Source organism: Anguilla rostrata, chromosome 14 (genome assembly GCF_018555375.3).
Source record: "Anguilla rostrata isolate EN2019 chromosome 14, ASM1855537v3, whole genome shotgun sequence".
Classification (NCBI taxonomy): Eukaryota; Metazoa; Chordata; class Actinopteri; order Anguilliformes; family Anguillidae; genus Anguilla; species Anguilla rostrata.
The window spans coordinates 9,079,630-9,105,481 of NC_057946.1; the positions used below are offsets into that span (position 1 = coordinate 9,079,630).

Genomic DNA, 25,852 nt, shown 5'->3' on the forward strand with positions numbered 1-25,852 from the left:
CATGAGTGCTTAACATGGCTTCTAATGTTGTAGTTGGATATGCAAAAGTAATCTCCACAAAGCTTAAATGAAACATAATTTGTATCACAGAGTATATCATATTGCATCTATTGTTTAAGAATCAGGTTTCTAGCATGGCTTGTATATTCCTTCGTACCATTCACAGCATGCTTTAAAGGAATGACCATGAGAGCCTCTCTTTTAGCAACGACACTATATCCTCATTATAGAACATTAAAAATGTACTTCAAATGCAGGAGCAACAGCAGGACTTAAGGAAAATTGAGCTTTGTAATGTTCTAATGAAGATAAAACTGTGAAACAGTTGTCTGCATACATCAGACTTATTTAATTGGAATGCTACGTTTCTTCCTCTCACGGAAGTCATTTTGTCCTGAGAAAAACAGAAGGGATTCCTTTCCCATTTTTCTTGCCCGGCAATGCCAGCCCAGCTATTCTGGCCCCTCCCCCATGTCACAGGCGAGCACATTTGAGATGGCCACATGCCGAGCTCAAAGACAGCTGGGAGGGGCAGGACATGGAACCTGATGATCACACTGGGACAGTTGGCCAGCCAGTATTCCTTTGTCAATTTAGCCCTCCGGTTGTGTCCTGGTCAAATATGACCGATTTACTTTTCTTCATCAGAAATCAGGTTTCTTTCATCTAACTGCCAATAATTTTTCCACAGTAGGCATCGGAACATACAGCATAACAGTAATGATAACCACTTAAACCTTGACAGATTTGTGATAATCACTCAATATGTTTTCCATGTGTCTTTACAGAAGTCAAAATGATACATAAATTATGCTTATTTTACTCAAAAACTAGTATATTATAGACCAAAAATTCCAAAAACAAGTGTAAAGCTTGTGATAATGACTGGGAATTGAATTGGTTAAAATGTATGACACAACATTTATGCTTTATGATTGCATTATAAACAGTTCAAACAAACCGCCTGCTTTATGTTTGCTTTATAAACAGTTCAAACGAACCGCCCGAATTATGACGGGAACACAAACAGTAGAAACGTGGCACAAACACACCCCGGGGGTCAGGCTCAGTGTCGGATTCCCTGCCCGGTCAGCAGTGCCGCACGCCCCTGTGTGTGGTGGCTCACCTGGGAGCAGCCTCACCTGGCATGTGCCAAACATTAGGCCCCAGGGTCAGAAATGCACACATCTATAATCCCTGATTCCAAACAGGATTTAGAAAAATATAGTATTGATAATCATTGTGATACATTAACTGGCTCACTTCAGCTGTATAGATTGAATTCAAGTAAAATTAAGTTGGTGTGTAATATGGTGATATACGCAGTGTGCTAGTATTATTTTTTTATGATTATGCTTGCTTTGACTGTTATTGGCAATTTTTTGTATTTTTGCTGTTGTGAATCCAAACATATTATGAGCACAGTGAGCATCTACTCAATGAATATGAATGGAGTCTGTTCATATTCCTTCCATGTAATTAATTAAAATCGCACAATCCATCAAGAAGGAATAAAGCAGTAAATTATGAAGATATTTGCTGTGAGCATTTGGTAAATGTTATTTATTCTTCCATTTTGGTAACATTGCGAATGAATTACCTGACATCCTCTCCGTCCTCCAGCATGGACAGACAGATTGTGCATTTCTCATCCATGTCCGACTCTTCCTCATCCATGGCTATTTTCAGCTCCTGGGGTCTCCTCTGTGGAACAGTGCAGAAACACTGATTGGAAATCCCTGTAGAGTTTGCTATGGCATGCTAAATGTCATTTGTACAGATTTAATCTTACTTTAAGTTCTGAGAACTGAAGTTTCTGTATGAAAACCAAATATACAACAGGGAGGTGTTCAATAGTTGTTAGACTGCAGTTGGGTGATGCCATTCTGTGTAATTCTTCCATCAGAGGTGCAAAAGTTAGCCTATTTGAACAAAAGCACAGCCTCTTCAATGTGTAAGACTGAAGGATGCTGTGTAATAGTTACAGCCCAACATTCATCCATCATTCTTTTTAACTAAATAAAGAGGCAGACAGAGAAAGATGGATATGCATATTGTAAATCACCAAGGGCAGCCTTTAACATTTAAAATTTGGGAAGGACAGAGGATGAATCCTTGTGTCTCCAGAGTAGGAAGCTAATGCCTAGGTCACCAGCACGCACTCATGTTGCACATAATGAGGGCCAATGTAATGTGATGTAAATGAACTTGTCTCAGCTGATTAAAATGAGACAAAAATGACACCAATGTGCCTTGATTCAACTCTATGATGTTCTGCGCAGAGCATCAGGCAAAGCTTAATCTCAGTCTTTCTTTTCCTCTCGCTTTCAAACTCTCTCGCTGATTCTCTCTCTCTCTCTCTCTCTCTTTCACACTCACACTAACTCACACACACACCTCCCTTGGTGTTTTGTTTTTTTAAAGAAACTGTCAGGCTATGTCTGTCCGTGGTAATGTGCCAATGATAAAAATAAAAATAAATCTTCCTGTTTTTTTATTAAGGTTCCCACTGCCCTTAGTCATCATGTTTCCTGAAATCGGATGTAGAGAGGACTTGATTGTTTTTAATTAGACCGAGGAAAGAAATCTTTATTCCCCATTCTCTCTGTGAACACGGATGCGGAAGAGCTCTTTGATCAGGGGCAGCTTCACGCTTCTTTCAGTAACCTTTTGATTAGCCTGCCTCAAGGAAGCACATCATCTTTATAATCTCTTCAAAGTCACACAGGTCCTGAGGCGGCAGTGTTTCATCACTTCCTTTCAAGCTCGGTACCCAGATATCTCACTGCAGACCGTTCCCTGACAGGCTTTCAAACGATCGGAAAACAGCAATTTGAGATGATTGAGATTCTCCAGCAGAAGCTAAAAGATTTATGCTGAGAATGTGAAATGGCTGTAGAAGCGGGGAGGAGAGGGACTTTTAATTATGTCTGCGCCCAGGTCTGCATGAGGACCACTTGCCAAAATAAAAGCCCTTGCCCCTGAAAAAAAGCAGCTCACACATCAGTGTCTGGGGCTGCAGCATTTATTGTAACACGGTAATCATCAGTACCTGAAACATAATCACTTGGTCAAAAGGCTGTACTCTGCCATAATGACGTTGCATAGGCTGAAATCAAATTTCAATCAGGACGTCAAATTGAAAGGTGATTGCCGTTTTTATCGGCTAATCACAGCATGCCAATATTCGTTGGTACTCTTATTCAATAGAGTAAACGCATGAAGCAGTCTGGGCACAGGACTATTATAGAACATCTTTGTTTTGGTCCGGAGGCAACAGCGATGAATCACCGTGGGTCCTTTTTGTGCTCGACGTGCATGGCTGGACTGCTGTCACTCAAACGCGTAAGCCGTTTGAGCATTTCCGACACGCTAATCACACACTGTGCTCCAGACCACAAATTGCGTTTTTACTCAAAGAAAAGGGTGTGGGTGTTGCACTAAGCTGTAATAGGCATGACATGCTGTGACCTCGGGAGAGATAGACTACATCAAAGGCCCTGCAGCTTATTCAGGGAAGCTCCTTCCACAGCTCTTATTTATAAATATCTGCGGGTAGGTGTGAATGTGAATGGTTGCAATGGCTGAGGTAAAGAAACCGGTGTGTGAAGCGTCAGTGCTGAGGTTAGCGCCGCGTATGCGAAGCGTCAGTGCTGAGGTTAGCGTCGTGTGTGTGAAGCGTCAGTGCTGAGGTTAGCGCCGCGTGTGCGAAGCGTCAGTGCTGAGGTTAGCGTCGCGTGTGTGAAGCGTCAGTGCTGAGGTTAGCGTCGTGTGTGCAGCGTCAGTGCTGAGTAGCGCGGTGTGCGACGTTGCTGAGTTCGCGCGTTGCGAAGCGTCAGTGCTGAGTTAGCGTCTGTGTGTAAGCGATGCATTAGCTCGGTTGTAAAGCGTCAGTGCTGAGGTTAGCGTGCGTGTGGAAGCTCAGTGCTGGTTGCGCCGCTGTGCGAAGTCAGTCTGAGGTTAGCGCTGCGTTGCGAAGCGTCATGCTGAGTTACATCGCGGCCTGTGATGGACCCCCTTCTGTACTGTGAGGGAAGGTGAACCTCTCAATGGTGGTCTGAACGGCTCCTCGGTTCACGCTTCCTAGCCTGTCCTCCAACTGCAGCAGCTCCTGCACCCCCACCCATCCCAAGGAAAGTGAAGACAGAGAAGCATTTTACGTATGTTTTAACAGTGTCGGATGCCTACTCGGGCTGTCCGTCAGCATCCCGTGAGTTTAGGGACAGGCACACAATGCAATTTTATGATTCTTAGACCACACACATTCCCCATGTCTTCTATTTGTACTGCTTGAAGTAATTATAGGAAGGGCACTGGACACACAATATCAGTGCCACCTAGTGATTTCACATTAGCAAACCTTTTGTGTGTAGGTCCAGTTTCCTATCAGCCATACTACCTTGCCTCTACAACATTTGCTGAGGTTGTAATATGTGTCATAATTAACAGCGCCAGGGCCATAATAACGTGGGCAGAGGAAGTTCTGCAGTCTGCCAGCACTTCAACTTCAGTTAATTTTGTCCCCACACAGCAAACTGCTCCAGTCCGTTTGACGAGACAGTGATTTGAATTCCTTCCTACAGCCTTCGCCAAGGTGAAGCAGACCTTATCAGCATTTTAAATTTATGCCTTTATATCCATCAGTGCATTTCGATGCCGATAATTCCTTGTATTAAATTCTGTCAACATGCCCCTTATGTTTACAGGGAGAAGGTTTTCTTTCAATACAGATTAGCATGAACTCCACACCACCCACACCTACACTTCATCCTAGCTCGCTTTGGCTGTGTGACTGACATGCTGTATCTCTGAGCTGCCAAAAAAAAAAGTCATGCGTTTCAAGAGCCATTTGTAGTGAAGGCTTGGAAATGTTTGATAAGGCAACTTGTCATACGTTGGCTTCCAAATACTGACGCTCTCAGCTGCTGTCATTCCGTGAGTTTATAAAGGGGATGCATGACAAATAGAGCTTAGCAGACAAACACAAAAAAAATCTTAATTAACCTAAATTCAAAGCAGAAAAAATTTTAGGCAAGTTTTCAGTGCATCTGATTGGGGGATTTTAAAAAAAGACCACACTGCTCATAGTTACCCATAATCCTTCATTTAGCGTTGGCGGCAGGCAAGCAGAGGCGAGGGGAGACGGAACTGTAGCCTACCTCATAGCTCTCTCTAACAGCAGACGCATGGCGTGAAGGACTTAGGCCCTGCAGTGCCAGGAGGTGCAGCTGAGGATATGGGTAGTTTCTGATCTCGTGGACAACCTGTGACAAAGAAAGCATAGGTGATTAACTTTAGTAATCTAACCTATTACACACTATATGGAGCACAATGCTACTCAGACATTGTGTGAACATGATAGATATTGTAAAGAATTTTCATACTTAAAAATTGTGTAATAATTAAGACTATAATTATTGGAGATTTTTGTTTGACATATCCTTTCAATTAACTCTGCTGAAGTGTTGGCTTTGTTTTCAAGATTACACTTTGTCCTTCTTCTCACTATGCACCTGTTTATTCTCTTTTGAAATGTGTTTAAAAAGATTAGTTTAGTTTTCAGGATGCTGCAAGAAATGACAAAACAATTTTAGAACCACAAAGGCAATGAGCTCACCACTTGTGCTGACGAGGTGTTTCTGGGAAAGTGGTGCATTCTGGGAGATGCCAGGTAATGCTGATAGTGCTGAGGGAGCTGCTGGACTTGATACTGATGATGAGACAGGCCCGCATCCACGCTGAGATCCCTACGGAGGCCACAGGAAGGGGAAGGACATTTTTTAAAGCTGAAGCGAGCACACAGGAGAGTACAGTAACCACAGACAGCCTGACAGGTGAGACCTGTCACATGCTCCTGTGGGAGAAGGTACTAGAATAGAGGGGTCTTCAAACACATGCTCTACATTTGACTTCTAGTGGTCAAGTGTAGTATCTTTGAACTGTAGTGGATGTATCATGCTGTACATGGCACGAAACGCAAGCTTAACTATACAAACCATAAATAGTAATTGCTGATTGAGTTCCGGCCAAAAAATCTACCGTATGTTTTATTTGTTTGGTAATTTACATTATGCTTGCACATATGTTTCTTTATTATAAAATAAAAGTTTAAGGCTGTAAAGAATCACATGTAGAGGGGAAAGCTGCGTATGCAAAAAAAAAACTGTGAAAGATGCTCCATGCTTTTTGTAAGAGCATTAAATCATTGTCTGTATGGCCCAGTCTGCTTCGCCATTTATTTTAATAAATGAATCATCATACAATTTTGCACTACACATTGCAGAGCTCATTACATGACACCAGCTTTACTTATCTTACTTCCAACTCATTCAAACGAATAAACACCAGTTTGCAACTGACCAATCAGTGCCTTCCGCCAGGTAGCGGGGCTGCTGTGTCATTGGTTGAGGGACGTGCATGGAGGGGGCGTAGTCGTAGCCCGAGCGCAGCCGGTGAGGATGCAGGGGGACTCGCTCTTGAGTGCGTCTGTGCAGAAGGAGTATACTAGTATTTAGGAGTAGAAGGGGTATATAAACATACAAAAAATTTTAACAAACCAAAAATCCAAAATAACAGTATAAACAGGACAAATATTGAATGGAATATAATTTCTATAACTGAGAGACATGACCTTCTTAAGAAGGGGTCAATGGGATTTATTGAGGTATACTGAATATTATTTGTGTACTTTTAGTATTATTTATTCATCTGCTGCTAATGTTTTTTTTTTTTCTGGAAAAAGTGACATATTACATTTGGTTACATAGTTACATATAGTCCATATCACAAGAGCTTTCATTTTGGCTGGGTGGAGCACTGTAGGGTGGTTTGTTATGAATGGTGCAACTCTACACAGATTAGGCACTGTTCAAGGTTCAGTCGACATTTGTTAACGAATAAATTCAAGTGTTAAGTTGTAGATTTGCAAACACATGAAGAGATAACTTTTTTAACTGTTAGAGTTAAGGGGAAATGTTGGTTGAGTCCAAGCCCATGTTCATTCAACACCTCAACATATTATACAGCTGTAAGAAACCTCATTATATCACTTATTATTTTCAAATATTCCAGTGGAAATCATTTCTGCATTTATTGAGTGGTTTCTAAATGTTGTGTTATGGTTTTGGGCGAAAGCAGAGCCTGCCAGTACCTGGAGTGTGGAAGAATCCGCCGGTGTTGGGCCTCCAGGAGCTGCTGCTGGATGAGGTATTGCTGGTGTAAGGCCTGAGGTAGGAAAGGGGGTCCTGGGACATCCTGGAACTGCGGGGTGGGCAGGGGTGCGAGGGGCTGATGGAGCTGCGTGGCATGCTGGTGCGCGGGGGGCAGGTGGGCGGTCATGCCGGGCTGGGGCTGGCCCGGGTGGGGGAGAGGGAAGTCAGGTGACATCTGGGCCTGGGGGCCCAGGTGGAGGTGCCGGCAGGAGGTAGCATGGCTGTGCTGATGCCTGTTGAAATGGGCCCCTAGAACAATGAACAAAAACAGTTAAACTATGTGAGGTATAGCACCATAAATGTTAAACTACTCTTATCCTTCTGTTTATTTTAACCAGATATATGTCTTAACCTGCACCCAGTACAACTGTGACCCCCCTGTCATTTTCTGACCATTAAACAGATATTTTTTTAGTAAGCTATAGCATCCCAATGCACTCACTGTGCTGCATATTTACACTCATGGTTTCTATTAATACCCATATGTGCAGTGTACTTATGTTCATATATGCTCGGTATGATACATGGTATTTATATGCATGCACTGCAGTCTGTGTGCTGACTGCCACTGTCTGTGTGCCACATTCAGGCCCTGGTGTCAGCTTCTCACCTCTACAGGAATCAGAAACCTCAGGAGTGGACACCATCATGCTATGTGCCACTCGGTGTGTATTTAAAGCTAGCCGAGTTGACGGGATGGATGTGCAGGAGCAGCTGACCAGCGGTCTGGAGAAGCTGCCTGCACCCCCGCGAGCACAGCCTTAAATCTGCAGATTGACACCGGTGTGTGTCTCCAAGATGTGTGGCAAATGTATTTTTGGGTAGACGCATAACAGCACTGAACGTGTCATGAATACTACGTGTTTTGTGCTGACAGACAAGTTGCGGCTACGTTTAACACAATTTAAGAAAGTGATCAGGAGACAATATGTGGCTGAACATAGGAAGATCAGATTATGCTTTTTTCTCTCTGAAATTCAGATTGGAAGAGCAGCCTGGTCAACCTGAAGAGCTGTTGACCAGGCCACCCTTCCATTAGTGAGGACAAGCATAATTTCTTTCCAGTTTCACATACAACAGATTTAATGCATTTACCTCAAAAGCGCTGCAGTTCAAAGAAAGATGTTTGCCTCTATATGGCAGTCCCCAAGAGCACTGCAGTCAAAGCCTTTATGAGCCTTGGGTTTATCCGGCATAGCTGTGGGTCCCTCTCTCATTATAAGTGCTGTCACTCTGATCAATATCTCCCATTAGTTACTGATAGCTAATCCTGCTGTTTTAAGAGGGTATCATCTCTTTCACGGAACCTAAGAAAAACAGCATCTGTACCTGCTGTTATTTTTGACTGGACCGCAACAGCGGGGCCAGCCCTACAAACGCGAATGTCTGTGACCGGTCCAGCCATATACTAGGTTTTGACCTGGTCTTGTTATTGTGTATCTAAACGGTGCTAGCAGAGCGGAACAATGGAAGATAATTCAAAGGACTGAGATGGAAGCTGCAGGGGATGGAGGTTTTGCTTGACATATAGGGGAGTCCTTTAGTCTTTGTGACTCACGGTGCTTTTATATTTGATGTTCATTGGACGAGAGGTGCTCAGTGGCCTTGCCAAATGCTTTGTCTGACATCCTGTCATGTTTGAGAGTCAAATATCTCGGTGTAATAAATTAATACAAATGAATACAAACCAGTACGCTATTCTGCATTGTAACACTGCCAGAATTTGCCTGAAAATGAAGCTACATTTTCTATTATTTTTTAAAAGCCTGCACAGCACTTCATTGGAAGGGAAAAGGTCATTTGTTGGAGTTGGAGTTCTTTTTGAGGATGTATTGTTTAATATATACACACTGTGGATGCAGAGTGTCAACATGTTTTCTGTTTGGGGTTGTTTTTTTTTTTTTGGTACTCTACGTCTGCAATGGGGGATTTCACAAACGAAGAGTAAACATTGACTCGACACATAAACCTCCAGTCCCACCCCAGAGCTAACAAAACGGATGATAACAGCTCAGTGTTGATATTTACTGCGGAAGAATGCTCTCTCTCTCTCTCTCTCTCTGTCTCTCTCTCTCTCACGCACACACACATGCACACACACGCACGCACACACAAAGGTCTTGAAATTAAGGTCACAGACATCCCGTTACGCACAATCAATTACACTCAATGATTTAATGAGGCTTCTCTCATATAAATCCATAGACGGCTTCATAGGAACTCTATTGAATATAACTCCCTCATAAAGGAGAGTGAATGCGAAGCATTTAAGTCTGGGATGGTTGGCTTTGCAGTTGTATTATTTCTGGTATCTTATTAATTTCCCTATAAATTAGGAAATGTATAATACATTTCCATTATTTGAGAGTACTGCACAAGGTCAAAATAAAGGCAAATTTGGTGATGATTTTGGAATGAAGCGTTGCAAATAATCATAGAGTCAGTTTGCAGTCCCTGCCCCCATTTCATTTCCCCAAGCCCTCCTCCTTCCCCCAGACACATCTCTGGAAACTCTGGGTAATTGAAGGGTAAAGCTTCATTTAATGTGCCTATTCAGCAATACAGCACACAGCCCTTGTCAAACAATCAATAGCTATTACTGCCAGGAGCCGAGGAGAAATGAGCAGCTTCTCTATCAGCACTCATCTGAGCTCTTCAGCTGTTTGTGCTCACAGCGTCAGAAACGCCACACAGCACTGCGACACAAATCAAAAATGCTGGAGCTAGACTGAAGCCAAAGGGCTGGCTGGTCTGGTTATACTGCTTTAGGAATGTGTGCCAGTAGGATGAGTCTAGGATTAGATGAGTTTACTGCAATGTCCAGGCCAGGGGTACATTTGACGATCAAGATTTTTCTATGTTACACATTGTACATGTTGTCTACAATGCTGGGTTAATACCTATTATATAATTAAAAAAAAAATCTATTATACTAGATAAATCATTTTTGTTCAAAGGAAACGATTCATTTTTATTCACCCTTCAAACCTAGGGTATGCTGGCCAAACTACCTCTTTACTCTCTGGCCCATACACAGAGTTGCGACATGTAAAATTTGGTCCGAATAACAATACTGATTGGTGACCTTGAACACATTGCTCTGCTGGCCCCTCAGAACAAGTATTTACAGAAAGGCATGCACGGCTGTTTTATGTATTCCTAAACACTTGGTCCGTTTTCAGGCAAATCCAATCAAACCAGTGCTTCTGGCTTCTGTTCTCTCAACAGAGAGAGCACACAAATGGCACGACTTCATTGAGACCAAACTAAAAAAGAAATTCTTAAAAAGAGACATATTCACTCAAGGATTTGAAGAAATTACAAGCTACCTATTGACAACTACTACTTGGGACCATTCAGCATTGTGTATAATTAGAAGCAAACATGTTGATTGCTTGACTCTAGATGCATTTAGTCTCTCAGTCTACAGATAACTGTGATTTACTTGAATTATGCATTGTGGCAATGTCTCAGTTTAAAGTGACAATTTTCTTCTGATTTGAGCTGATCTGAAGTTCGTCTGAATTATATCTGTTGCTGACCACTTCACTGATTCATTTAGCAGCATTTCAGAATTCCCATTGGCTGTCCATCTCAATTCATATGTTCGTTAGGTTCATTGGCAACATTTCAATAAAAAAATATAATAATTATAAGGTGAGCCCATTGGATCATCATGGTGTCAAAATCACCACATCTAGTCGAGTAAATATGTCAGAATAAATCTGGTTAATTCTCTCTCTCTCTCTCTCTCTCTCTCTCTCACACACACACACACACAAAGAGCGAGAGAGTTGCCTCGATGCATGCAGTCAGCTTAAAATTCAGCAGAAACTGTTGTTTTACCTCTGTAGTTGTATCAGACAAGAATGTGACAGCTTGCCAATGCATTTGTCATTTCATGTGCATCGCTATCCAATATAGACATATAATGATTAATCTCATGTAGTCCATCATGGTAGTCTTATTGATCCTCTATATACTGCATTTCAAACTATGGGAGTCCCCGTGTAGATGTAGATGAGAAGTCAGATGTTCATTGAAATTTGTAGCCACTGCCATCACACCAACATATGAGTCCTTAAAGCATGGTCCTTAACATAAATTATAATTAAATTAATTATGATTCAAGCAATTTCAACCAGTTGTAGGGCCACAGGGTAGCCATTTTGTATGAAACCTTGTATTTCTTCTAGCAGTCGACCACACCCCATATTACACACCTATAGTATATCAATGCACAGAAGGGTTCACCTTGCACAGAGTGACAGCCAAGCTCTGCGCTATTTGTGTTTTGTCATCAAGGGTCACGATGGCCCTCAGCCTTTTTGACAGCCACAGTTAAGCTGGCCCAGTGTTTGGCCCAGGCTTTTATTTATGATTGTTTTTCTGCTGTCACTCAAACTGGATGTAGGGGATTAAATAACTGCCGAGATTCACGAGGATAGATATTTTCATTTATGAAGCAGCAGATTTATATAATTTTACATGATTCCAAAGGCTTGTTCTTGCATATTGTCACATGGTATATATTAGATGCATTTTGTCAATTATTTACAATCAATAAATATACTGAAATGCTTTTAAAGTGTCTCCATGGGAACTGTCTCCATGGGACGGGAGGTATTGGAGAGGAAAATCTGCAAGTGAGAATTTGAAATGATATCGATGTTATCTTGACTCAGATGGGGGTGTCACAGCAATGCAGATAAAGGAAAAAAAATACACATATGAATGATTTTATAAAATTCAAATCCATTGACCATAGAGCCAGATTACACTATGGAATGATCACATAAACTAATTTAAGCAAAATTCAGACAGGAAATCCTCATGTTAAATGGTTATTACACAAAAAGACTTATTTCTTCTCCATGTATTAGTCGCATTTTATGTGACTAATACACATTATTATGGCTTGATCACATGACATAGCACACTGTGGTTTGTTGGTAATAAAGCCAGCCATGGAACAGTACGGAGATTCTTGTTTGTCAGCCAGGCAGGCCAGACAAGCAGGGAGTGCGATGATAAAAATAACTTTTAAAGAGGAAGATAGACTTGCAATTCTTTAAAACTAACTACCTAATAAAACACTGCATTGCATTTCCTCTGTTCATAAACAAACAGAAAAAAAATATAATGGGCCGATATAGGCTTAATTCCATGTATGTTACATATTAGGCTTTCTTAATATCAATTTTGTTTGCATATTGTTTAGACCCATAGCATAAGCGGATAGAACTTGACAGTACCAGCATTTGAGCTCAGCTTGTTTAGAAATAGATAACTAATTAATCTAAGAATAAGTGAATAAAACTACCATATTCTGGCAGAGCACAAAAATGAAAGACGAATAATGTGAGTGTAAAATATCCACCAATTGCCATCTAATTTGATAATAAAGGAGAAACATTGAACAGAGCGCAGTATCAATAAGCAAAGCAAACTCTACTTCGGTGCCTTTCAGTTATCTTTATAAAACGCATTGCACACTAGGCCACTTTTTATTATGCAATGTAAGTAAAGGTTTCACTGCCATTGTAGCCAAGGTCAAACATTGGTTGTAAAATAAAATCATTGGCTATTAAATATAGGCAGTCGGATTACAAACGTGTCATCTGAACTCCATTCAGGGACACATCTTCATCATTACATGACACAAAACACTTCTTCATTCATAATATAACATCTAAATACTTGTAACTGTTGCTGCAATTGAGGGAAATAGGACAATAAGAAACATCTTGTTTCTATTTTGTTTGTTTATTTTTATTTTATTTTATTACTGGATATGCCGTTTGTTTAAAAATCCTTGAAAGCACTAAGTATTTTGCAAAACCCTAAACTTAATTTGACATGCACAGACGACAAACTAAGTTTGAGATTATGCTTGCTTCCACCTTGTGGAACCCCTATAGAATTATAATGCCATTCCACAGCACTAACAACGTGTACAGTAAATAAATGCTCATTAGTGTAATGAGTGAAATAGCAACAGGTGCGTTTTAAGTCATGCAGGTGTAGCCAGGACCCTGCAGTATTTCTCTGCTCTTGCTTTCTGGCATCACTTCAGCTCTGTTTCACTCCGCTGGGAGACAGAACTTCCTTGACTTCCATTCCAATGCATTGCTCGTCTCAGTCACAAAACTCCCAGAGGGCACCAAATAAGGCAACAGGAAGACACAGCTGTGCCATATTCCCATTACACTAACACATTACCTCAACCTGTCTGTGGATTTAGATAAGAGAGCACAGGCAAACTGGGAGGTAAATTAATTCAAGATTTTCCTCAAACATAAAAAAAGAGAAATAGTGACCGATAGGATAGTGAGCTTGCCAACAAAAAAGGCCAACTGATCCCAAAAATGATGCTAAGCGTCTGGCTCCTAATTTAAGCAGCAGATTTATTAAATATTTGAGGAGCTGCTGCAGAAGGAAATAAAATATTTTGGGAAAACGTTTAATGAATATGAGATATTTCTTCCATCCCTAATTCAACATGAGTGGAATTTGAAGAGTATCGGAAATAATTATGCCATATGACCTATTTTATAATCACATGGACCAGACAGAGGGGACAATAATGGATGCATCTTAATTGCATATTTACATTTCTGCAAGTTTACAGCAGGAGAACAGCCTTTGAGATTCATAGCTAAAATAATTGCGTGTTAATATGAGGAATGAATGGATTTGTCATGCTGTCATTTTTAATTGCTATCATTGCCATTATTTTAAATTTTTTGATAAATATTTGCAATATTATTTATTTTATTTTCAACTGATAAAATGACAGTAAAGCAATATCATATGTAAAGCAAAAGTTGCGCTGAATGGTCATTAGCCACCTTATTTCTGTTGTAAGGAAAAAATTACATTGGATTTAACTTCTTTAATTACTAGGTTTTCAACATGTAAGTCAATGTACCTCATCAAACCTCCATGTACAGTGTTAAACATCCAAGGTCTTAGGCCTCTTAATTTAATTCAAGTCATTATTTTCACATATTAGATAGCAGTCAGTATCACTGAAGCAGAAAATGAAATGGGGGGCTATAATTTGTCGTTAGACCAGAATAAAATGCACTACCTCCCTGTACAAGGAGGAAATGTGTTAATAATGAATAAATCAGATGCAAATGTAATACAACTCTCCTTTTGATAAGAGATACACTCTAAATATTTAATGAATCCACATTCTTGTCTCTTAACTCTCCGGCTCAGCCATGGTGCTTTTTTCAACCACATCACATAAGAAGTCAAGGCTATCTTCTCTACAGGTTATCATTTGTGATGTGCATATGCTTGTATATTTGTTAAATGACAAGGTGTGTGTGTAAAGGATCAGTGAGGATGATAATGTGTTATATCTTGCTTTGTTCGAAAAGCATTGCAGCTACTGATGCGTTCCTCTTGTGAACAGCGGATATGCAGAGACTGTCTTCCCTCTTTCATTCCAGGACGCCTTGTTCTCGTTCACACATATATTCCTGCTGTTTCATAACTGTCAGTAAGCAGTTCAAGCTGGCACAGTATAATACCAGTTTAATTCTCCTGAGCCAGTACCAGAGGAATTCTGTTTAAATACAATTTTTCTACAGCTACTGACCCACAACTTTAAGAAATTCAGTCAAATTCTGAAATGTTTAAAAGTCACCGTAAAGCTGTTCTGAGGAATTGACACTTTTAATGTCCATGAATTGTATATGTAAAATTGTTTTTCATGAGCACCTCCAATTGTGTTCTGGAGGTATTGCTTCTGGAATGAAAGACGTAAATGCAGAAGATTCAGTTATCATGACAGGCAAGCTCTGCTATTTCAGACTCCCTTTATCTCATGAGCAAATTCCGATCACACTGGTGATACACAGGGAAGTTGTGTTTGCTGTGGGTTTTAACTTTTGTCTGGGTCTTCAGTTGGATGAATAGTTGCAATCCAACCTAATATATGGAGAGAGAAAATTGAAGCCAATAAACTGCACTGGTAGTAAACTGCTGCCAAAGACCTACCATAAATTATGCACATTCCCCACATGTCTGTATGAGAATGAGTTTACGCTATATATTGCGCAGATACTGTAGTTTATCAAACTACATTTTTGTTTGAAATGGAAACACAGTGCTACATACAAATACATTATTACTTTTGGTGTAGCCAGTTTGCAAAAAGCATTAATGCTACCATTGAGCATATTTTTTTTTTAGAATGCATGGCAGTTCATTTTCATTATGTTTGTTTTAACCCTTTAAGGTATAAGATCATCAAATATGGTTCAGAATATTTTAACGAAACCAAATGTGTTTCAACCACTACTGGTAATTGAAACAATGGAATTTCTTAGATTATCTACCTATAATTTGATGACTCAAAACCTACTCTTCAAAGGGTTAACTAAAGTTGACTGTCACTGTTTTCATTTGCATAGTGAATATGAATAGAAATCATTCTTATCTGTTATGGACACTCATCTTTTACTGACATGGTTACAGCTACTGGTCCCCATTTTAGCCCATGACCTTTCTTCACCACATCCTCTCTCTCCCCTGGACTGTACTGGCAACCCAATCGGGTCCTTCGGCGTTTCCAGTGTGGAGGTAAAAGACTGTCTGCAGGTGGAATTTCATTAACTAACAGCGCTCAGCTGAGAAATGACATGCCCGGTGTGGCCCTGCGCACACCCTCCCCTGCACTGGCGGATTCTGAGCGTGCCTCTCTCCCTCCCTGACCCTCTGTCAGTGGCCCTCGTCGCCGGTCACCTCCCATCAGCCCCGCTGGGAACGCAGCATATGTTTTGCCTCGTGAAGCGCACACTGCGCCCATGCTCTGCCCTCCCGCAGCACTGGCCAACCCATTCTCCATCGGGCAGTATTGACTTCAATAGTGTCCCACTGCACTGCAGAATACATTGCCCTGCAACACGAGCACAGTCTCTAATAGACCTCACAGCTCCGTATGATTCTCTGTATACCAGAATCAGAATCAGAATCAGAATCGGGTTTATTGGCCAAACTTAAGCATAAAATTAAGCACCACAATCTGCTAGTTGGGTTGTACCATGTACTACACACTCCTGCACAAGAGACCATACCGAACATGCTGTTACACAATTAGCACCTATTTACTTCAACGTAACTGAATACACTTTAACACTCGCCATAGATAGAACTGACCAGGACTAGCACTACTACACACTAAGGGTAGTTCACCATTGCCAAACGAATTGCACTTTGCAATTGCACTAAAAACTCCATTCTACACTTACCGCAGTTCTGCTACAGAACTGACTCCACTGTACAGGTGTATTCCAAAACATTTCTATTCTACTTATAACATTTTACACTGTGTACAACCGACAATCCAGCAGAACTAACCACATGGTACATTTCATAATGCTTTTAGTACAATACATTCCTGCAAAACTCAGTATATACAATTTATATTAAATGCTCAGCTACAGGATTTGCATTTTTATGTTGTGTTATTCAATCTGCTTTAGAGAAATTAATTGGTCAAATGCAGAAGCAATATTTTTATGACAACAATAAGGAGGTGTATAATTTCTGACCAGCAGTATATAAAAGTGTATGTAAAAGAGTTAAACTGAGTTTTCCTAAGTATCATTTGCCTAAAACATTTTTCCCGGTTTCCACTTGCACTCATATAAAATTATCAAATATAAGCCTGCATTCAGCCTTTTGATCCAACTAGTTCCTTTCCTGTTAGCATGCATCTGATGAACAAGTGATCTGAGTTAAGTACTGCATTTGCTGTATTTAATCCACACAATAACCCCTACCTGCAGGACAACTATAGCAGCCAGACTAAAACAAACTGTACTGGCAATGCATCGTATTGCAGGGACATTAAGAGAGAGATCAAATAAGTCCATCTGCAAAACACCAAGAAGACTAAAAGAGACAGAAAATGAGTAACTTCAAAAGATGGAGCCATGTAAAAGATTAATTTGAAAAGCCCATTCCTAAACAACATTCTCTTTCAAAGGCCTTCATTAGGACAACTCTTGCTGTAACAAGGAGATAACGGTTTCAGAATCTGATAACACCAACAACGTATTACAGAGCTTACTCATTTAGCTCAGGATGGCTTCATTTGGCTTTGTTTTGTGCAGCCTGACATTCAGACAGTGAGGGGGGAGGGGGATCCTGACGCTAGCGGAGTAGTTGCTGGAATGCGTCACATACCTTCCCCAGCACGTTGCACCTCCCCTGGCCACAACTATGAAGCAGCAGATGCCCGGCACTGTCAGTGAAGTTACAAATGCGAACAGAGGTGCCGCACAGCTGTGCTCGGCTATCCTTCCCTCTCCCTCCGCACCGAGGCTCTGGCTTTGTGAGAGAGGTGAACGTAGGACTGAACTGGGGGGCTATCGATTCTGCATAACAATGTGGCATGTAATTACGCTGTTCAGTGTCAAAAAATGGCTGGGTGGAAGGAGACGTGACCTTGTTCTTATGCGCAAGCTGTACATTCAAAGTTTTATGGTCGGTATAATTCATCATACAAGCACCTGTCATAATTTATCAACGCTTTATTTAAGGACTGTATCAATTTGGGAACATGAAACCATTCAGAGCTGCTTCAGCCAGGAGGGAGAAGAAGAGTCTCCTCTGAATGGGTAGCTAGTTAATGAAGCATATAGACTTTACTGCTATACCATTCTGCCAAAAATGGTGGAATGAGTGATTTAACTTTCATTTTAGGAGAAGAATATAGCTGCTCATGTGGAGAAACCATTCAACTCAAAGCACATTTTACCATCATATTGAGCCAAACAGGTGTCGCTTCCATTAGGAAGGTAAAGATTGATGCTCTGACAGACTAACCTATTTTCAATGTCCAATGCGCAAAAGTAAATAAAAGGATGGTAATACTCATTTTTTAGACAATGGATACTCAACAAAGCAGGTCTTCAATGGCCATCAAAACCCAATTCTTTGACTCTCAGAAGATTGCTGTGGATCAGTTGTGTTCAAAATGTTTTTAAGAGAAACGTGTCGTCCTTTTTTGATCTCCTTAAAAACATCTGCGGTCATCACATTGCTTTTCCTCCAGTTCTGCCAAACTACATTTTTGGTTACATGTTTGCAGTTCTGAGGCTCCATAAATACACTACATGGCCAAAAGCATCCAACATCTCAAAATGATGGGCATTAATATGGAGTTGGTCCACCCTTTGCTGCTATAACAACTTCCATTCTTCTGGAAGGCTTTATACTATATGTTGGAGCATCGCTGCAGGGATTTGCTTCCATTGGGTCAGAAGAGCATTAGTGAGGTTGGGCACTGATTGGTCAATTAGGCCTGGCTCGCAATTAGCTTTTCAATTGATCCAAAAGGCATTGGATAGGGCTTAAGTCAGGGCTCTGTGCAAGCCAGTCAAGTTATTCCACACTGATCTTGACAAAACCATTTTTATATGGACTTTGCTGTGTACCCGAGGGCATTGTCCTGTTGGACAGGAAAAGTCTTTCTCCAAACTGTTGTCACAAAGTTGGAAGCCAGAATTGTCTAGAATGTCATTGCATTAAGATTTGCCTTCACAGGAACTAAGGAGCCTAGACCTAACCATGAAAAACAATCCCAGACCAAGGGGTGTCTAGACACTTTTGGTCATATCGTGTACGTTGTTTTAGTCTAAATGTGATGTGCATTTAGAATGATAAGCAGTGTTACTGTTCTATTCTATAGATCTCATGTTGAATGTTCGATGCATTTGCAAAAAAAAAAAAAAAAAAAAAATAGATCAAATTAAATTATAATAGCAATAAAAAATTGAACGTATTGATACAGCTCTACAATGACTCACCATAGACTCCCCTGACTGCCCCAATCTCAGAGCTGTGAAAGAAGCGTCTAAGAAAAGCCCAGTCAGTCAGGCTCATTTTCCTGCGCACAGTTACCAGTTGGGGGAAATCTTAAATGCAAAATGGAGGCAACAATGACAGCTGAACAGTGTAACATGATCTGCAAAGAACCTAAATGATATTTTTTATTTAATGTTTCAAATAATTGTGATGATTAAATGGGTCTTACAAATTATTGCATATAAAATAATTAACAAATGCAATGATACTGAAAAGTCTTTATTTAGCCTACCCTGAATTTAAAATGTACATGCTCCATATGTTGCTGTTGTCTGTAACTCCCAGGGAAAAAGCAAAATAACTGGGAGCAGACAATGCTTATTTGCGATTGTATGACAGGACTGACACGGTTTCTCATCGCTGAAGCAAAAGACTGAAGCTAATTTAAGCCTTTCAGCCAAAGCTTGTACTTGACAAAATACCTTATAATAGATAGTTAGGTTTAGGAAAAATTATAAATGGTACAGGACATATAGATATCTTCCTGCTCAAGAAATGACTCCCCGTAAAACCACTTTTCAGTTCACGGCAACTAGTTATCAACTATTAATTTGAACATTTCATGTTGAGCATAAATGTTTAATGACAACGAAATTCATTATAATTGCATCCAAATAATTGTAATACTTTTTCTTATATGGTTATGAGGCATTTTCTGCAACAAGGAATTCAACATAAAGCTAATGTCATGTTGCCAGTGTTTTGAATGAACACTTCACAAAAGTGAGAAATTCCACCTTGAGATTCTGTAAAAACTGAAGAAACCCATTTAAGAAACTAATTGTCTCTAACAGGTGCAGATCAGGGAGGGGGAGGGGGCAGCTAGAATAGACTCTGAATACTGAAGCTTAATATCGAAAGACTAACCTTGAAAAGGTTAAATGAATCAACAGACATCTTTGTGAAATGACAACATGGAGGTCAACAATGGGGTCCAGTTTCAGTTTCGTCTGATTTATTTGCAGACTGAAGAATGTTGCCTAAATTGTCTGTGCTCACATCAATATAGAAAACAAATCAAATTGGCCTCTGGTGTACCCATTAGCCAAATTCACTTTTTACCTAATTAATATTAAAAAGAACCCGAGCTTGATTGTAAGACCCTTGCAAGAAATTAAATAGTACTGTACTACCTGCGATCTTGCATTTTTTGTTAATCCACTCATTAACACATTTTAAGTAAGATTCTCTTCAGATATAACAGATTTGTACTTGTTTGACCCTTTTTCCCCCAAAATATAAAAGAAATGATGCAAGAGAATTACAACAAGAATAAAGCATGTGTCCAGTGACCACAATGCTTCAGCCAATCATAAAACTGCAGTATTGGCCTACCCTTTATAAGAACAAACTTCAAATGTTGAAATGCATGTCACATGTATTTTCACAGCTGTCAAAACATATCAAATGAACACAAGTGTGAAACACAAAGTCCCTTTAATCCCAATGCAGGTATATTGGCTACTCGTTATTATACTCAGTTACACCTATGCAGCCCTAATTAATCAATACAATGTAGCTTGACAGTTAAGTTGAAGGTTCTTTTGTGGTACCACTTTGTACTAGGTTTCTAGCTTGTTCGTTCACCTTCTGGTAAACAAAATGTTTGTAGGATTCAGATTTGTTATAGACAACAGACAAGCTAAGCTACTTGTAAAACGTTTTGGGATCTATTTAGGGCTGTTGCGTTAAATTAATGGGCAAAGCTGAGAACCAAACAAATGAACATTTAGTCTAAAAAGATTGAAAAGAATCCCTACAACAATTTCAAGTACAATTGCTAGATTGCACATAGATCATTGATAGTTTAAAAAAATTAAGGTTTCTGATCTTCAGTTCTTCTCAGGTCAGTCTGAGCCAATAGTCTGCAGAAAGCTCATAAGCTCAAAGAAAATATTTTTTGTAAAATAACTTAAATATAGCCACACAAATCAAAGAAATTTTAAATATTCAGTTCCATGATGAATACTGTTAATGTGAACAACTGTGCAGCTGTCTGTAATCACTTTGAGCTACAAAAAGACACACTCACAGATGAGTGACCAAACGACAGCAAGGAAACGTGAGATTTCTCACAATAAAATATTAAAAGCCTTTTCAGCTGGAAACAGCTAACAACAGACTGTTCTCAGGGGTTGCCAAAGAGTAAACTTCAAATCATTTTCAAATAAATCAACAGACCTAAATATTTTAACTGCCCTGCCTTTTTGCTCTTCCCCTCAAAGAACTCCTATTGCACAAAGTCCACCAAACAGAAATCCTTACGCTACCAAGCCGAAAAACACACAATAAACACTGAGGTTGATGCTTAATATAGGCCTACAGGCATCCAGACTTCTTTTTTAATCATTAACAAGTAGAAGAAAAAAAACTAACCCAAACAACTAATGTAAACAGGGCCTATGTTGGCATGGCTTAAAATAATGACTGTATCCTGTTAGACGTGTTCAGTATCTCCATCGTGAGATTTCAAGATTTTAGATAAAATGTTATTTTGTCAACAGTTCAGGTACCCTTATCCCTATTTATTTTTGCTATAAACATTCAGAAAACCCTACCTATCCTAAAAACTGGTGAAATTCCATGATTCTGGTATCCTACATTTAAAACGTACAGATATAGGCAAACTTCTACATTGCATTTTCATCAGTGTTCAGATTGTGTCAATTAGAGAGACTTAAAGGTGCAGTCTTTTTTTTTTTTTTTTACAAAAACCAAGCAATTTAAAATGAAGCCAATTTATGAGCATCAGGAATGATCATGCAAGGATGTTCTGCTTTATACAATGATCACACATTGCACTTAAGTAGCGTTTCGGCACAAAGCACATACCCTTTAAAACATCCATACAAAATAAACCAAAATTCGGACAACTGGATGTATTAAAAAAACGATGAGATGGCTCAAAAGATTCACAATGGTTGAAGCAGAAGTGGCTGCTTGGCTAGCTAGCACCGATGTTTACTGAAAGGAATGACAAGATGGCAATTTGGATTGACTGGGAGGCAATGAACAGATGCCTTCACTAAACACATTTCTCTTTGTTCTGATTTTTCCAATCAAATAGCTTTGCTTCTTCAAACGCAGATATTTTTTAAGCCTGGGATTTTAACTCGGGGATAAGTGCTGCACCTTCAAGTGCCTCCATACAATTATCACAGAAATGACTGCAGATATTAGCTCATTCAGGCCTTATGATGGAAAATGTGAGGAAATAGTCTATCTTTGTCACAGCAGGGGGGTAAGACAATAAATGGAAATCAGCAAGAAGCACACTGAAGGTTAGGAAAAAATACTATATTCTTTATTGAAAATATTAGTATGTGGAACTGTGTAATAATAATTCCATGCAAAAAAAGATCAAAGGCAAGGCCCACCATGCTCCGTATAGGGTTAACAGAACAAAAGCGGCATCCAATGAGCAGATGTGTATGCTACAGCACATTACAGTACAGCAGGGTACATCTTTTCTACAGAAAGATTACATTGGAATTTGCTATTCAATGTAAAACAAAAGAATAAAAACATGACCATGCATTAATTTCTAATACAAGAACAAAAGGTAGAGAACCACAACCAAAGAATAAAGACATTTTTGATTCTAAAAGAGAGGATTTCTATAGCAGTGCAGGAAATAAACATATCCCTGTGAAATGGATAGCATTTTGTACTTTGGAAATAGGTGGAAATTTGCATAGCAATGAATCACAAGGGAAATAATTATTATTGACAAATTGTTTAGGTGTTATCATGCCAATTATCTTAGCTAGCGAGCTACGCAGCTTCATTCAATTTCAAGGGAACAAAGGGTTGTACACCATGGACAGGATTATGACTGGCCGTTTAACCGTTAAGACAGGTGCAGTGTACCATTGTGAAATGTGAATAGATCGTTTTGGTGGCAAATGACGAAAATGATTTCAAAACAGCTCACTTTGTTCCAAAGTCAAATATCGATAATACCGCGGCTGCATCGAATTTAGGCTAATGCAAATTAATGCAGTATAATTAAGTGCTACGATTACCGCCACTTTTGGCCAAATCGTGAAGTCATATTGGCACAATGCACCTTCAAAGGGGAAATGGAGACGAAAATCAGGTGTGTTCGATCAAGCACGGCTATAATCGAATCGAGGCAAAATGTATCCACTTTACAGGAATTTACAGCATAATGTACTCTATTAAGACTGGATGGGAGGTACACAATGACATTTGTTTTAATTTCTAGTGCTACAAATGGGTTAACTATACAGCAACTTGACAGAAAAAGACAAAAAGGTTTCTATTGGTGTTATTTTTAGTCTGTTACACAGGAGGAACTGTATGAGTGAGTTCTCTTTTTAATGCCAATGTCGTCTTCTGATGGAAAGAGGAAATGGGGAAGAAGGGATTCACAATACAGCTAAATGCAGAGTACAGGCAGAGGCCACACCACACAGCAGCAGATGATCATTAGCTACACAATGGAGGGGAGGACAAAGATCTGATAAATGCAGAATGTAGAGCCAGCCTCGATACTATGAAACAGGAAAAAAGAACAGAAATAAAAGCACAATGAAATCATTGGTGCTACTGTATGCTTTTTAAAAAGGCACGTCATATTATTATTACATAATCAGCAGATACTGCATTAAAATTATTGGTGTTCTGCAAATTCTGTTTACTTATGTCAGCTACACTGATGACCTGAACAATGACAACCAAGTCGTTCCCATGTAAATTTTGGGATTTGTTTTTCAATTATACGATTGTGTTTTTTGCATAGTTGCCAGCCAGCTATCTTAGGCACACCGAGGAGTTCTCTGGCGACATCAGAAAAAAATCGAATTTACTAATTTATTACTCAATAACTGAAGGTTCACTATACCATCTCTTTTTTTGTTAGCTGTAACGATTTTTGCTTCGAAATGTTAGCCAGCTAACGTTAGATAGGCTAAGTTATATCGTGTAATTACGTTACGATTCTGGGCATGCATAAACTTAGCTTGCGATCCAATGTATTTTGTAGTTGTGAATTTGTTCAAAACTATCCAGATGAATATTATAACGACAAATATAACAAGTACATAATAGCAAGGCCCACTATTTTGCTTAGAGAAGAATTCAGGTACTGGCTAGCTTTCTAGCTACTCTAACATCGTAAGGAGTGACACGCTCAACGACTTAGCTGCTCGCTATCTTAGCTAATTAGTTAGTTAACGTTAGCTGCCAGGCTTCAAAAACTGTAGCGACGTAAACCTTAATGCGAGTATCTAGCTAAACAACCACCAAAATATTAGCTAGATACAAATCAGCCTATCCACTATGCAAATAACTTGTCGCATAGGATAACAATTAGCTAGTAGCTAGCTGAAGATGATAGACAGCTTGTCTCTGATATTTTGATACACTCCAGTTAGCTAGTACCCAGTGCAAACGTATTATTGCTTAGTTTGTTAGCTAACGTAGCTAACAGGCTAGTTACTTCTGTGGTTAATAAATAAGACAGCATATCTAGGTAATCGTGAGGAATAAATAAAAAAATAAACAATACCTCTATTTCTTACTGAGCCAAAAACAGGAAGAACCAGATATCCAACATGCACTAAAACCATCCTGGGATCCTTTTGTTAGTGCTGCAGCCTGTGAGACAGATGGCCCATGGAAATGGTCCCTTCCAATCCCCTATACATTCAAATGTGAAGCAGATTCTGCAGCTGCCTCGTAGACAAAGAGAGAATGAGCCAATCACAGAGCACCCATGCAAACATACTGGCTTCCTGTGGCAGTGAGGCATCCAATCACACAGCGTATCAGGTGGATGGACTTACGTGCACTACAAGGGGCTTTCTTTTGTCAAATTGCGCCTATAATAAATCACACCAGAGCGTGCATTTCATTAAGAAGAACATACTGTTTCTTAAAATAAAAAATAATAAAAAATCACATCTCTACTCTGCTTAATTAAACACGAATGTGACAAAATATGATGCACCGGTTACACATAAGATAATTGAAAATAGCTGAATGAATAATTACACTTTAGGCAAAACAGATATTTCTTTATGTAGGGATTTCAGGTTTAATGTGCAATCCAGAAATTGATATGTCCTCTGGTTTTAAATACATAAAAATAATTTTACTTAATGTTTAGAAATAAACAAATATCATTTTGCGATTATAGATAACACTTGAGCAGTTTTAGATGAGAAAAGGTCATTTTGGGTCACCTTACTTTTAAAAAATGACAGATGTACATTGGCTGCAGTTATTTGGCTTATTAATTTTAACCTAAATCTTTGATAATAATGAGCATAACAAACACTGGTAAGCAATGGCCACATCTAATCTGAGGATGAGTAGACAGAAAACTTTCCAACTGTGTGTATTTCTGTGATAGCTGCATATTTGCAAAGTACTCTGGAAAAAGTGTTAATCCATTTAGTTGTATAATGGACTAACAAAAGCTCAGCCAGATGCTGAAATATTAATGTTCATGAATGTGTAACACTGTCAGGTCAGACAACTGCAAAAACAAAAAGCTTAACCCATCATCCATAAACAGAAAATTGGTATGCTCTGTAAATCTGATTTAGTTTGCTAAACATTTCCCCAAAAGTTTCTCTCAATTTTCTCTTCTTTGTTTTACATACTATGTCAAAGACATTTTGAAATAACCTATGATCACTAGACAAGCAACAGTAATTTAAACAGCTTTCATACTTTAAAAAGTATCAGAATTGATGTGTCATGTTGGCCCAGTTTAACAGTGC

At 39.5% G+C, this 25,852-nt stretch overlaps 1 protein-coding gene across 1 annotated transcript in view; it reads right to left on the minus strand.

Annotated features, from left to right (window-relative positions):
• The window catches only part of LOC135239885 (E3 ubiquitin-protein ligase ARK2C-like), a 28,148-nt gene extending 3,189 nt beyond the window's left edge, over positions 1-24,959 (minus strand). Inside the window, exons 1-7 of the mRNA XM_064308871.1 lie at positions 24,634-24,959; positions 7,151-7,460; positions 6,361-6,486; positions 5,618-5,747; positions 5,160-5,264; positions 4,004-4,111; positions 1,601-1,761 (exon numbers count right to left, since the gene is read on the minus strand). Of these exons, the coding sequence (XP_064164941.1) occupies positions 1,601-1,761; positions 4,004-4,111; positions 5,160-5,264; positions 5,618-5,747; positions 6,361-6,486; positions 7,151-7,460; positions 24,634-24,694 (1,001 nt within the window). The 5' untranslated portion in view covers positions 24,695-24,959. The remainder of the gene's footprint in view (positions 1-1,600; positions 1,762-4,003; positions 4,112-5,159; positions 5,265-5,617; positions 5,748-6,360; positions 6,487-7,150; positions 7,461-24,633) is intronic.
• Between the last annotated feature and the right edge of the window lie 893 nt (positions 24,960-25,852).